Source organism: Octopus sinensis, unplaced genomic scaffold (genome assembly GCF_006345805.1).
Source record: "Octopus sinensis unplaced genomic scaffold, ASM634580v1 Contig18343, whole genome shotgun sequence".
Lineage (NCBI taxonomy): Eukaryota > Metazoa > Mollusca > Cephalopoda > Octopoda > Octopodidae > Octopus > Octopus sinensis.
In genome coordinates, this window is record NW_021835760.1 from 18,840 (window position 1) to 35,095 (window position 16,256).

The window sequence follows — 16,256 nt, forward strand, 5'->3', positions numbered from 1 at the left end:
CCTCTATGTTTATCCCCTTGTGGGTAATAAAGAAATAGGTATTTCGTCTGCCGTTACGTTCCGAGTTCAAATTCCGCCGAGGTCAACTTTGCCTTTCATCTTTTCGGGGTCGATAAATTAAGTACCAGTTACGCACTGGGGTCGATGTAATCGACTTAATACCTATGTCTGTCCTTGTTTGTCCCCTCTATGTTTAGCCCCTTGTGGATAATAAAGAAATAGGCAATACAGAAGAATGGCAAATGACCACAAATGGGGAGAAGAAAAAGGCGAAAGATAAGACACGCAATCAATCAAAGCAAATGGCCCCACAATGTTGACAACAATAAACACAAACGCTTCAGACCTAATGCAATACATTAGGTCAAAGAGCAACATAAGAGAAGACAATGTCAAAACAATCACCCACGCACAATACCATCACAACACATAAAAACTATACGCGTGACACAAATCACACACAACACACTGAAATCTCTCTACCCGGATGCAGTAGGGAGATTTCAAAAGTACTTACCAAAAACAATTCTACAAAAACCTTCTGAGAGAAGATTGTGAGGTGAAGAATAACCAACTTTCGAGCAGTGACTCTCTCTCTCTCTCTTTCTCTCTCTCTCTCTCTCTCTCTCTCTCTCTCTCTCTCTCTCATTCATTTCCTTTTCTTTTCGTGTGTAAAGCGCAACTTTCGATAAGAACATGCTTAGAACAGGTTGTATAAATATGCATGGCTTAGGGTCGCCTAGGAAACATAGCTACCTGTTAAATGACATCAAGTCACAGAATATGCATATCATAGCCATCAGTGAGACCAGACTCCACAACACGCGGTGCCTCCAGCACATATTCGGCGGACAATTCGACATTTATTTTTCTCCATCTCTGCCAAAAATGGGCGGGGGTGGTACCGAGGTGCTTTTTCGGAAGAGTTTGGACCTCGAATGAAGAGCAATATTCCTAGACCCAGAGGGTAGGCTGGTCGTCTTGCCGTCTTGGATGTCGATGGCAGTAATGGGTGTGTTTTTCGATTGATAACAGTTTATCCTTAGCAGATCGGTCGGATATCTTTCGACGTCTAGAAGTTTTCCTGGGATCTTCTTGACATTTACCTTTAGTGGGGGACTTGAACGCTACCTTGGAAACGCGCCCGGACTACGTGGCTAGAAGTAGGAATAGGAGGGGATGTAAATGTGTCAAAGACCTGCTCATTTACATATATATATATATTTACACATACACAAACACACACACACACACACACACACACACACACACATATATATATATATATTCAAGAGAAATTTTTAAAAGGATGTTGCAACAGAGAAGGTGAGTCTCGTTGACTTTTTTTCTGTACACAGTTTGTTACAGATCATGCCTTTTTCGCTAGGCTCATATTCCATTCGTGGACCCATGAGAAACGATCCTGCACTAACTACTCTGTCTATATGTCTGTGTATACCTTTCACTGCCATGTATACCATAAAGTCTGCAAATCTAACGGAGGGCTCGAAAGACATTTTAAGATACACAAAGATCAGAATTTAACTGCAGGCCTTGGTGATCCAAATCAGATATGCAATCTATGTGGGTGCGAAGGAATTGTGTTTTTGAGAATGTGGATCTCGAATCACATAGAGCTATGAATATTTAAATATTGGATTGTAAACTTTCTACGAGATCCACTGTTCCAGAAAAGGATTATTTCATATACATATTCTTTTATTCTTTTCATTGTTTCAGTCAATTGATTGCGACCATGCTGGAGCACCGCCTTTAGACGAACAGGATTTATTCTTTGTAAGCCCAGTACTTATTTTATCAGTCACTTTCGTAAACACACCTCATCGGTTGACATGCGATAGTGGGGGAAGAAACACAGACACACAAACATACACACACACATTCGCGCGCATACACACATAGACACACACGAACATATTTAAAATATGTATATACGACGAGCCTCTTTCAGTTTCCATCTACCAAATCCACACTCAAGGCTTTAGTCGTCCCGAGGCCATTGTAGAAGACACTTGCCGAAGTTGTCACGCAGTGGGACTGAACTCGGGACCGTGTGGTTAGGAAGCAAGCTATACCTGTGTCACATTAACCCGTTGAATACCTCAGCTAGACTGTGGCTTGCATTACCGTTATGCTCATTCACCAGAAAAGGATATTGAGGTCAGGAAAATTATCAAATAATAATGACGTTAGTAGAAAGACAAAGAAAGAAATAAAAGTGAAATTGTGTTATCGACTGCATCAGGTATTAAAACTTTTATAGAGCATGTAAAGAAAGATTTTATTTGATGCTCAAATCTAAATATCTAAATATCCATATTAATGGATTTATGTTCACGAACACACACACACACACACACACACACGAACACTTCCACCAAATCACACCACACCAAATCAATTAATAAATAAAATAAAACATATGCATATATACATACACATATGTACGTACCTACTTCAACATGTATATATATGGAAATAAATTCGACCGTATATAAATTTACTTTCAGAGCAATGTTCTAGTAAATCTCAAACCTCTTTCTATTGTAAATATAAATTATTTTGCATCTGTCTGACCTCATTTAAGGCTGCATGTTGTGACTCTGACGGGTCTTCTGCTGCGAGATCAGTAGATTGGTTGAATTGATATGCAGTGGTCTTATGTTTACCGAAGAATTTCTTTTAGAATTTTTTCGCTCTCATTATTTTAAATCGTCAACAAATAACTTAAAGGACTATGGTAACTGTATGAAGGGGAGTTGGCATTATTAATCAAAGTTTGTCATCAAAATATGACAGCAGAGAAAGAGTAATATCTTGACCCCAAAACCATTCTACGTCTTTAGAAATGTTCTTCTGTTTTAGCTGAGTCTCTCAGATTTCTTCTTGCTGACATAATAAATTGCATCTATGAATGCAAGTATAAAGTTACAAAACATTTTCAAAAAATATCAAGGAATGACTTGGGATAAAAGAACAGTTGAAATGGGTACTGCTGAAAATTATTTGCATCTGCACTTTGTGGAGGGTGAACATTGGGACGAAATTCTAATGTATAAGTAGATGATATCCCCACTTTTTAAAAAAACTGTTACTACTGAAACGATACTTGGCATTGTATAATAAATTGATCCCCATAATTGAAAAAGAAATCTACATCAAATTTCTGATTCCACATAAATTCAGAAGGGACGGTCATAGGCTTCGAGTTTGGACCTAGGAAACTGAAGATATAAAGTTATTTCGGAAAAGGATTTCAGTTGGACAGCTGGGTTGAGATTGTATTTCTATCTTCGGAACTGCTGACCGGTCAGCATTGCTTAAGGATCTCCATAGCACCACTTTTGTGAAGTTCATTGAACTGAATTTTATATGCTTTATTTCCCAATATATTAATATTTAATAATAAATAAAAACAAACTGAATAATTTTTTTGGAAAATGCTTTTATTCTTATATTTCATTATCAAGTTGAAAAATATGAGAAATTATTGAATTATGTAATATATTATTCAAATTGTTTTGGTGATGATATCACTGACTGAAAGAAAAGAAAATATAATTTCTGAAATTCAAAGATAAAAGAAAAAAAGCAAGAATAATTTGCTAAATATATAGGTACAGGTGTGTTTGCGTGGTAAGAAGCTTGCTACCCAAAATCTTGGTTCTGGGTTCAGTCCTGCTCTGTGGCAACTTTGACAAGTGTCTTTTAGTATAGCCTTGGGCTGACCAAAGCCTTGTGAGTGGATTTGGTAGACAGACACTGAAAGAAGCCCATTGTGTGTGTTTATATATATGTGTGTGTGCACGTGTGTGTTTGTGTCTATCTGTCTGTGTTTGTTCCACACCAGTTTTAATTTGGTTACGTCTCTACAACTTAGCATTTAAGCAGAATAGAATAATGGAATATATATTACGACTAAGAAAAAAGTTCGGGGGACACTTTCTTCACATGCAATCCTTCACAGTAGTGCACCAGCCTGGCCGCAGTCTAACGACTGAAACAAGCAGAAGAGAAAAGATTGACATTTTATATGCGTTTATATTTGATAGATTGTGCGTAAGGTTGTTCAATATCAGGTTCATCAAGAGGCTGAGGAGGTGTCTTTTTCCATCCATTGCATGACATAAGAAACACTACTATCTTCTCCAGATGCTGTGATTAATGGTTTTGAATCTATGTGTTCATAACAATCTTCGTAGTTTTGCTTTTGGAAGCAGAATTCTTGTCCAGGTTTGTGGATATAACTTGAATTGGTGTCTTGCATGGAGCAACACTTATTATCTTCAGCAGGGACATTGCATACTGATATAGAACTTTTACTTGCGTTTCGACTGAGGATCAGGTATCTACAAAAGATAATACATGAGTCTGTATGCATGTAGGATTCGATATCATTTGAATACAAACCCTCGAAACCTTACACAACTTAACCCGCAAGCTAAAGAAATTTGGAAAAATGAAAAATATAATTTAGAAGATTAAACTGAACATTACAAACCTAAAATGCCTAGAATTAATCTTAAGATCCATTAACTCGACTTTTACACTAACCCTTCTCTTAAACTCATTTGCCCCTCTAAATCGGACCTTTGTAGGATAAGTGAGCGTATCACAGATAAGTACATACCCACACTTAGGAAGGTCATTCAGCTTAAATTATGGTCTAGTTCATATGAGGTAATCGACTGGTTCACTAAACTATCAGATAAAAAGAAAGTAAGGTTCAAGCAAATAGACATAACTCACTATTATATCTCAATAAACCCTACCCTTTTAAATAAGGCACTTATGTTTACTAAGAAAACCCCAGGACTAACAAGAGCAGAGGTAGACATTATTCTAGTGGTGAGGAAATCAGTTATCAAATTCAAGGGGAAGTACTGGGCACCTTCACTCTCCCTACTGCATGAAGATAGAATTCACTCTCATGAAGTTGTTACTGTTCTTTTTTATATGGATTATCATTGATACAAATGATTTCTCTTTCCATCGTGATTGTAAATTGAACTCTTTACTTCCTGTGCTATAACACAGTGCAATAAGGAAATGCATGAACCTTGTTTATATTCATTTTCAGGGAAATGAAGAAGTCTTTAATGTAAACTAACTCTAATCCCGTCTTCAATCATTCATTTCTGTTCAGTCACAGATTCACAACAGCACTGGCCCCTCCCCCCTATTATAAAACCATGTTTGAGAGGCATCAGCTGGTTTCCATAACTAACAAACCGTCACAGAATGGGATTCAGATTTTCAATTCTTGAAATTAAGTGGGTACCCTTCCAATCACACCCAGAGAATAATTACAAAGTTTCTATCAAATTAACTCCCAGGGCACTGGTTGGCCCAGGGCTAAATTATGAGACATGCCAAAGGTATCATGAAGTGGGACTGAACTCAAAATATTGTGGTTGTAAAAGGTTTAGAAAAAAAAACTATGTGATAAGATATGAAGAAAAATTGTAATTACCTATTTTCAGGACGAGAATTGTTTCATTAGAATTAATTATCTATATAAAATAAAGGAAAGGTTTCATTAAAAGTCAATAAAGATCTCCTTAATACGCACGAACATAATTATTGATTTGAGTACGCTATATATACATACATACATATGTATGTATATATATATATATATATATATATTATATATATATATATATATATATATATAATATATATATATATATGTATGTATATATATATATATATGTGTATATATATATATATATGTATATATATATATATATATATATTATATATATATATATATGTATATATATATATATATGTATGTATATATATATATATATATATATATATATATATTATATATATATATATTATATATATATATATAATTATATATATATATATTAAAAATAGGAAAGAATGGAGCTGAACGACGAATTAACAAAATTCCTTTATTTTCGACATATATTTCGAAGGCTGCATATTCCTAATTGTGAAAGAATAAGGAGTACATTATGTTGCTTTCTCATCAGGAAAAGCAAGGAACTTATGTCCTTATATATACATATCTATATATATATATATATATATATATATATATATATATATATATATATATATATATATAGTCAATTAAAAAAAACAGAGAAAAGGAAAAAGAAAAAACAAACAAGCGTGACAACGTTGTACAAGCAATGTATTAATAAGATGTGCAGAGAAAGAAAAGAGTAGTAGTTTTACATTTCGAGCGTAGCTCTTCTTCAGAACCAGGAAAAACAAGGAAACTTCCAGAAGAAAGAGGAAATAATGCCAACAATCACTTTCTGTTACATATCCAAATACAAGTGTGAGTGCGCGTACATACACACACTCACACACACGTATATACCCAGACACAGACATACGCGCACACGCACATATAGGTATATATAAAGGGAAAGTTTATGAAAATAAACAAAAGACGAAGGCAGGTGGTTTACAAACAAACAAATGTATTAGTATAGCGCTCAGGAATAGAAAAAGTATTTTACGTTTCGAGCCTATGCTCTTCTACAAAAAGATACACAGAAAAAAAACAAGGAGAGAAACCAGGAGAGAAAAAATGTATGTAGTATATATATATATCTTCATACACACGGCAAGCTGCTTTCAGTTTCCGTCTACCAAATCCACTCACAAAGGTTTGGTCAGCTCGAGGTTATTATTGAACACTTGACCATTTGGTTGGGAAGTAAACTTCTTACCGCATAGCCGTGTGTGCTAAGAAGTTTAATGATGATGAGGATGATGATGAGACCCACACATGTCTATGTGTGGCCCTCATCATCATGTAGTGTCAGATTTGCAAGCTGACACGGGTTTCATGTTTTGAGAATATATATGAACATATGTGTGTCTGTGTGTGTTAAATATTATCAACGACGTAACATTTGATTATTTTATTAAAAACTTCTCCTTGGCTTCCAACGAAATTTCCACTAAATGATAGCAACATACACACATGTCCGCGATGTGTAAAAGTGTGAGATTTTGCACAAGTATAAACAAACTGTGGTCATTTGCAAGTTTGTTGTGGCCTCTCCCCTCTCAATAATTACAATCCCATTTCCCCACTTTGAGTTTCAAATATTCTAAACCTTCAAACCATTATATTTAACTTTGCACATTGTTCTGTAATGGAAAGTTCAGACGATTTCATTGTTGATTCCTGGACATTGAAAAAATCACTTCTTGATTAGATTTCCGCTGGAAAATATCCTTCAGTTGACTGTTCATTACGTTATCTACTCAACCAGTTTATGTCTGCGTATATGCGATGAATATATGTGTGTATATACGTGTATGTATATATGTGTATGTCTTTATGTGTTTGTGTTGTCTGTTTGTACGGATGTTGATGTCTGACATTTCAAAAAAATAAAAATACATTTAGCTCTTTTCATAGCTAACCTTCTCAACACTGCCTTTCGTTCTATGATACAAATTCCCTGTTTAAAGTGAGCTAAATTAAAACCTTCCATCAAAATTCCATGTAAAGTTTTGTCCCAAACGCCCATCTTAATAATGGCAAAGCTATTTTACGAAATTCTTCCTAACTTTCGAAACTAATTGAAACAAAGACAAAGTATTTCAACAGAAATATGGTAAGAAACGGGTTGAACGAGACAAGTTCAGATACACCAAATACCTTTTGTTATTCGAGAGAATCCTGCCACCGAGGAATTGTGAGTGCTGCTGTCTTCGTTTCTATTGAATTTATACTCTGTGTAATTGCTGATCATACTTATCTGAAATGATAGATTTGAAATATCGTTAAGATAACTCAGCTGTTTGTGATCTGATTATGAGTCGCCTCAGTTCCTTGTCAAGGGGTTGGTGTCGTTTGTCCGAGCATTTTTTATTTGTGTCAGTGTCATTTGGTGGAAATAGGGTGGGTAGGAGAAACACTAAATCCCTTCTTAGCTCAAACCTCATTTCAAGTCAATCAATCGATCTTGTCAAGGGGTTGGTGTCGTTTGTCCGAGCACTTTTTGGTGGGGTGAGGGGATTTAAGGAAAGAAACATTAAACTCTTACTTCCCTCAAACCTCATCCAAAGTCAGTCAATCCATCAATCAATAGATCAATCAATCAATAATATTCATATCTAACAAGAGATTCTACTGCTTCTCCAAACCAGATATATCCCTCAACAGGTTATTAGCATTTTTGGTTTTAAGGAATAGAGCGACTTAACAATCTCTAATGACGATATGGATATGGATTTAGTACCGCAGATGAATAGAATGGTCAGCAATTATACACTGCGCCCATTGCTTGTAGATGTAAGGTATACCATTGCCATGAGTACCATCATCATCTTCACCAAGATCAACAGTATCACTACCACCACCACCACCACCACCACCACCACCACTACTTCCACTACCGTTACCATAGTCCTACTTAACATCCAATTTCCATAGTGGAATAGGATGGACATTTGACAGGGCCTGACAAGATGGTAGGGTGGTCTATCATACACCAATGTCTACTTTGGTATGGTTTCTGTGGTTGGATGTCCTTCCTAATGCCAACCACTTTACAGAGTATACTGGGTGACCTTTTCGTTCATGGCACCAGCACTAGCAAGGATCACTTCATAACTCCAAGATTAAGGTCCTAAAGTAACCTTATAAGTGAGGGAGAATAGAAAAGGGAGTGAGTGGTGATTTCAAGTAGAAGGATGAGGGATGGCATATTGGAGAGTAAAGAAGCAAAATAAGCGAGGGATTTGCTTCAGGGTGAAGAAAAAGAGGAGAAGGATTTGAAAGGTGATAGGGTGGGTTGTGTTCTGGGGGTGGTGAAGGGAGGGTAAAGTCGAGGGCTATCCCTCATTATAAGTATGTTCCAGAAGAGAACATGGAGTAAAGTTGGCCCCACTGAAAGTGTGAACCCAGTCATTTTGAAGTATGAAATTCTCTTCCATGAAACATGCAGCCTGACTCCCTATCATCTCTACATGTTTTCACTTTAACATTCAGGTTTCTCGGTCAAATGTAATGCTTATTGATTCACATTGTTTTGAAATAAACGTAGATTATGTCATAGCTTCAAGATTTCGATGGCGTGATGGTTAATTGCTAGAATGAGATTGTAGGGTATGTGTGAGAGGTCAGATATGGATGATTTGAGCATAAAACGGAGAATATTGGGGTTGGGTATGATATGGCCGTTTTAAATGCTAAAGGGCAAAAGTAGGTTAAGAAAATATATTTACTTCATTGATTTTCAGAGATTCATTCTTAAAATGGAGATTTATGCTTGTGATTTCTTTGTCTTCATAGGTCTTCAGGTTAAAATATTTGATGAACTCATCTCCATACATACCGAAATTCTTCCATGTCAAATGATTAGTGAAAGATGATAACGTGTCTTGGATTAATTCTACGGAGAACGTTCGTTCATGTACCTCAGGAGAAATAACTTTCAACAGCCATTTCTTGCCTGAAATATGAATTTAGAAAATATGACTTTTAAGTGTGTGATACATACATACATACATACATACATACATACATAAATACATACATACATACATACATACATATGTACAAGCAATCTGTGAGCAGAACAGCAATAATATGCAAGATTTTTTCTCAAGTTTCAAATGTGAATTTGTCTGTGTTAACTACATCCCAAATATGAAACCTTGTGGAAGAGACATACATATATTCATATATATAGACATACACACATATAAAGATACACACACACACACACACACACATAAATATATATATATATATATATATATGATAGATAAGTAGATAGATATAGATATAGTTAAATTGATTTGCCCATCTAAATCAGATATTTGTAAGATTATTAAATTTATTATTAATAAATATATTTCTAGGCTTAAACAACGTACTAGTTCATGTTTGTGGTCAAATTCTTTGGACGTTATTGATTGGTTCTCTAACATTAATAGTAAACAACATACTAAGTTTATTCAGTTGGATATTTCTAATTATTAGTCAGCTATCAACCCTATCCTATCGAATAAAACTTTGCTTCTCGCTATGAAAATTTCGGATCTATCTAGAAGTGATGTTGATATAATTCTAGTGGCTAGAAAAGCCTTTATTGAATTTGATGGTAAATATTGGACTAGAACTGGTAGACCCAATGTTTTCAATATTAAAATGGGGTCAAGTGATTCGGTGCAAGTTACCGATTGAGCTGTTTTTATATTTTTTATTGCATACATAATGAATTTCCTTATTTAGGAAGTGGATTATATAGAGATGATGCTCTTTTCACTGTATATAAATCTAGTATGGTTTATTTAGAAAAATATAGAAACATTCGTAATATATTCTTTCAGCATCTGTTCTTTCTATTAGTTTAGAAAATGAAGATACTAGGGTTAATTTTCTGGATATTACCATTGATCTACATAATGAATTATACCAACCTATTCATAAGCCAAATGAATGCTTACGATAGATAAATAAAATCTCTAATAATATTAGTAGCATAATAAATTCAATAGTTAAGAATATATCAACTTGTATTTCGAGGCTTTCGGCTAATGGAGATATATATAAGCTAAATCAACCGTATCATACTATTGGGTTTTCTATATCATTAATTGTAGGATTGTTAAGATTTTTATTTATTTGAGTTCGTGCGAGTTATCCTCGATATCGTTATGATTTATTGATATATCTAATTTGGAAGAGGTATTTACCATGTGTATTAATAATTTTAATCTTTGTTGGAGTGTTTAGTAAAATAATGTTTTATTTATAAATCCAAAAAATAGTTTAATTAAAATAATAACATTGGAAGTTATAGATTAAAATGCATTATTGGAAGCTGGATATAAAGATGAGGCTTACTATATCTTGAATCATCTTAGTAATAATAAAGATCTAGAAAATTTTAGAATTAGAGAGATGTTGAAACTTCATGAAAGGAATAAGAAAATTATAAATTTATATGGAAATAATAAAAGTAGATAAAGACACCATACTATGGGATATGCCAATATACACAGATAAAGAAATTAAAGCCAATAGGCCAGATATAGTTGTCAGAGGTTATCAAGAAAAAGATACTTTCTAATTGGTGTATCAATACCAACAGATGGCAACGTTTGTCTAAAAGAAATAGAGAAATTTTCAAAATACAATACAATTTATATTCTATGTAAATATATGGTGGTTCCCCAGTATGACTGCTGTTATTCAACTAATACTGGCTAAAGAGTTAACACAATGACTTAAAAATTTCAAATGCGTTAAACACAAAATTTATTAAATATGCGACTCGTACGTATCTCTTTCTTTAAATTTCCTTAATTTCAATTTAAAATATTATTAATCCTGCTTTGAATTCTCACAGAATGATTATTTCCCTTTTAATAGCCGTGACCACAAGAGGGACCACATGGTTTGATTTAGTTGTTCAATGAAATCTTACCTTTTTTAACTTTACAAGAACATTTCATTGAATTTGTCCAATGTATGTCAACACAACCATATTCTTCTCCCGTAAGCATCTTTGTCATGACAACCTGAAAAATGATTTTTTAAATTGTTTTAAAGTTGATTAGTTATATGACATGTTTAAATTAATACAACCATCTACGTTGATTGAAAGGGGTGGCCAGGTGGCTTTGTGCCAAGGCTAAAGTATGATAGAGGGACAAGTATAGTTGTCTTGCTACAGAAGAGATACATGACTACCACACATTATATAAGGGTAGTTGGGAGGGCCTAAATGTGATAGTGATACAATACCAGGTAAGATTCTTAGGAGATAGGAAGGGGAGAATACAGACGGGATACAGACTGTTGGTTAATGAAGGGACGGAGTGAGCTGGGTCTTTTGTAAAAGGGGAGTGTAACTCAGATGGTTAGAGATGGGTTACTCTCTCTCTCTATCTCTCTTTCTCCGTATATACATACATACATACATACATACATATATATATATATATATATATAATATATATATATAATATATATATATATATATATATATATATATATATATATATATATACATATATATTACGGAGATGCACTCGCATAGCAAGTGATTTGATCTGAGATCGTGTGCTGAAACGAAAACAATTACAGCGTGGAATGTGTTTGCAAGCCATTTAAGAAACACACAAAAGCCGTTCGATTCACTTCAACATTTAAGTTTAATTTGACAAAATATTTTCGTCGCTAAAATCTGTGACCTGTTCACTGACAAAAATCCGTGCTGCATCTGAGCAGCACGGATTTTCATCAGTGAACAGGTCACGGTCTTAAAGCGACGAAAATATTTTGACAAATTAAACTTAAATGTTGAAGTGAATCGAACGGCTTTTGTGTGTTTCTTAAATGGCTTACAAACACCTTCCACGCTGCAATTGTATATATACATATATATATATATATGTCTCAAAGACAGACAGAAAGAAAGAAAGAAAGAAAGAAAGAAAGAAAGAAAGAAAAAAGAAAGAAAGAAAGAAAGAAAGAACGAAAAAGCAAACACAGAATTCAAGAGGGTGAAGCTACTTACTTTGGTCATGTCAAAAGGTTTTTTAGTGCCATTGAATTCTATTTCAATCTCATTGATGTTCTCGTTTGGAATATCGAAAAAATTAGTGAAAGCGGAGACGTAAGCCGACTCTTCGAGTGATACAATTACTGAAGAGTTCCTTTCACCGCCAGTCACTCTAAGAGTAAAAATTATTGTTTCGTAATCGTTTACATATTTGGATTGATAGGTCATTTCTATATTCCATGTGGAATCTAGAGAAGAAAGAAGAAAATAATTAAAGGAAAAAAGAACAATAACAAACGTGGTGTAGTGTCTGTTGGCAGAAACGTTAGCGCGCTGGGCGAAATGCTTAGCGGTATTTCGTCTGCCGTTACGTTCTGAGTTCAAATTCCGCCGAGGTCGACTTTGCCTTTCATCCTTTCGGGGTCGATAAATTAAGTAGCAGTTACGCACTGGGGTCGATGTAATCGACTTAATCAATTTGTCTTTCCTTGTTTGTCTCCTCTATGTTTAGCCCCTTGTGGGTTGTAAAGAAATAGGTATTTCGTCTGCCGTTACGTTCTGAGTTCAAATTCCGCCGAGGTCGACTTTGCCTTTCATCCTTTCGGGGTCGATAAATGAAGTACCAGTTACGCACTGGGGTCGATGCAATCGACTTAAAAACCCTTTGTCTGTCCTTGTTTGTCTCCTCTATGTTTAGTCCCTTGTGGGTAGTAAAGAAATATGTAATTCATTAACAAAAATGTGTCCAGCAATAAAAGAGAAAAAAATGGTGAATTACTTGACATTTTGAGATTTGAATTATTCTTCAACAGTAAGTGACTGATTTTGTGAACATTGACCTTTGATCTTTTATCCTGTTTCAATCATTAGTCTGCGGCCATGCTGGGGCACCACCGTAAAGAAATTTTAGTCGAATGAATTAAGCCCAGGACTGATTTTATCTTTCAAAGTGTCTTTTGCTGAGCTGCTAAGTTACAGGGTTGTAAACACACAAACACCACATTGCAAGCAGTGGTGGAGTAAAACACAGACACAAAGACACACACACACACACACATGACAGTATTCTTTTAGTTTCCGTATCCAAATCCACTCAAGAATCTTTGGTCATCCCAAGGCTACAGTAGAAGACACTGGCCTAAAGTGACCCACACTGGGTCTGAAATCGGAACCATGTGATTAGGAGGAAAGTTTCTTATCATACAGCCACACCTAGCCATGCCTTTCATTACCATATTTTTGCTGAAATCTGCTTTGTTTCAATTAATTTTGAGAATAATGAAGAATATATTAAATAATTTAGCTGTTATTAATCTGGTGTCAGATTAATTAAGATGCAATTTCAATGAAAGGTTTTCACTAAGGTAACTTCAACCCTTTTCATACCAACTCACCTGAGACCATGCCTGGATCTACAAACTTACAGTTTTCATCTCCATAACCTGGTAAGATTGCTTGGATACTTTTAAGCTGTATATGCCATCCCCCTCAGTCCTGCATTAGTTGAGGGAAGTCTTCGAGGAGGCATCCAGTGTCTCTGATGAGTTGATCTACATATATTGTGTTTGGATGACCAGCTTGAGTACAGCATTGCTGTCATGTCCATAGCAGTAGGTCACTTGCTACCTCTTCTATAGCTCGCCAACTTTTAAGCTGTATATGCCATCCCCCGCAGTCCTGCATTAGTTGAGGGAGGTCTTCGAGGCGGCATCCAGTGTCTCTGATGAGTTGATCTACATATATTGTGTTTTGATGACCAGCTTGAGTACAGCCATGCTTTCATGTCCATAGCAGTATGTCATTTGCTACCTCTTCTATAGCTCGACAACAATGTCCTTCAAAGTGCAAGCATCTTTCCCTTATAATGTTGGAAGCAGGCAGCAGATCTCCGTACAGCTGTTTCTTGGTCGGATAAGTCCTCCAAGATATGTTTAAGACTGCTCTTAATATTTGGGTGAAAGTTCCATCTTGCTTGGATTCCAGTGTTTTGGTAAGTGTCCAGGCTGTTGTTCCATATAAAAGGACTGAGTCTACCACAGTATAGGAAAATCTTCTCTGACAGGCTTGATTTCCAGGCAAAACCCAGTTTGTTTAGGGCCGACCATGCTTTGGCTACCCAAGTTTTTACATCCTTGTCAGTTGACTTGCATTAATTTACTGTTTTAAAGTGATCTAAACAGCGCAGGAGTGGCTGTGTGGTAAGTAGCTTGCTTACCAACCACATGGTTCCGGGTTCAGTCCCACTGAGTGGCACCTTGTGCAAGTGTCCTCTGCTATAGCCTCGGGCTGACCAAAGCCTTGTGATTGGATTTGGTTGACGGAAACTGAAAGAAGCCCGTCGTATATATGTATATATATATATATATATATATATATATATATAATATATATATATATATATATATATATATATATATATATATATATATATATATGCGTGTGTGTGTTTGTGTGTCTGTGTTTGTTCCCCTAGCATTGCTTGACAACCGATGCTGGTATGTTTACGTCGCCGTCACTTAGCGGTTCGGAAAAAGAGAGCAATAGAATAAGTACTGGGCTTACAAAGAATAAGTGTCGGGGTCGATTTGCTCGACTAAAGGCGGTGCTCCAGCAGAGCGGCATTCAAATGACTGAAACAAGTAAACGAGTAAAAGAGTAAACTATAATCTTGATCAAAGTTTTATATTAATTTGTTTCAGACACCAGCTTTAGAATGAGAAAATCTTTTTACTAAATTTTTCATTATTTTTAAAATTAATTAAACGGCAATATATTTGTAACACTAAGTCAGAAATATCTTTATCGATAATAAGATCATTTTCTTGAAGAGTCTAAAGAAACAGGTCTCTGTAGAGAGCTGAACCCCAGGGATTTTATGAACCCATCAAAACATTCTGGAATGTTTCATGATGCCTTTAAAGGAGCAAATCTTCAGCATTCCTTTCGATCTGTCACTGCCTCTAACAAACCAATGTCAAAGATGACTTGCTGAAAAATATCGGAAGACATCATAACATAGTTTAGGAATCAAGCCAAAATACTTCTCGTCAGTATTACCATATATAATATTATTCTGCAGTGTCTGCGAGTTTTGAATTTAAACATTCCAAATTCAAATTTGAGGAAGCTTACCTGTATGACACTGTGGGTAAGAGACTTTTACTATAGCACCTGGCTGAGCCAAGCTTTGTGAATGGATTTGATAGACTGCAATTGGAAGAAGTCTGTCATAGGTATACACATATATATATTTGTATATGTATATATGATTGTGTGTATGTGTGTGTCTGTGTGTGTGTGTGTGAGAGAGAGAGAGGAAGTAAATACATTCAGTCATAGAAAACCCTTCTTCAATGAATTTCTAGTGATTCATAATATAGAGAAACAATATAAGCAGTATCTTTTATAAACTTACCATTTCTCCAGACACAAATATGGCCAGGACCTGGAGGCTCTATTCCAATTCTATACATACAGGAATATATTTTGTTATTTGCCATATTCTGCACTGTTACCTAATAGTAAAAGAAAAAGAGAAAATTATGTCACCAAGAATTACATGGCTTTAGACAGGGGTCACTTTGTTCTGGATCCAGTAATTATGCAGATGTGAATCACCTAAGTTATCCATCAATTCAGCAATTTTATCGCTACTTCAACTGAAATGTTCTTTCAGATATTGATAGTCATACAACACGAAGTTTACAGAAA

At 35.2% G+C, this 16,256-nt stretch overlaps 1 protein-coding gene across 1 annotated transcript; it reads right to left on the reverse strand.

The window, feature by feature from the left end:
• Positions 1 to 4,133: 4,133 nt before the first annotated feature.
• On the reverse strand, positions 4,134 to 16,054 carry LOC115231374. The gene is made up of 7 exons (XM_036500057.1): positions 15,961 to 16,054; positions 12,561 to 12,793; positions 11,466 to 11,559; positions 9,256 to 9,482; positions 7,685 to 7,784; positions 5,495 to 5,536; positions 4,134 to 4,370 (listed from the first exon to the last, which is right to left on the reverse strand). Exons 1-7 carry the CDS (start codon positions 16,043 to 16,045, stop codon positions 4,363 to 4,365), a joined length of 789 nt encoding a protein of 262 aa, XP_036355950.1. The 5' UTR covers positions 16,046 to 16,054; the 3' UTR covers positions 4,134 to 4,362.
• Positions 16,055 to 16,256: the final 202 nt, after the last annotated feature.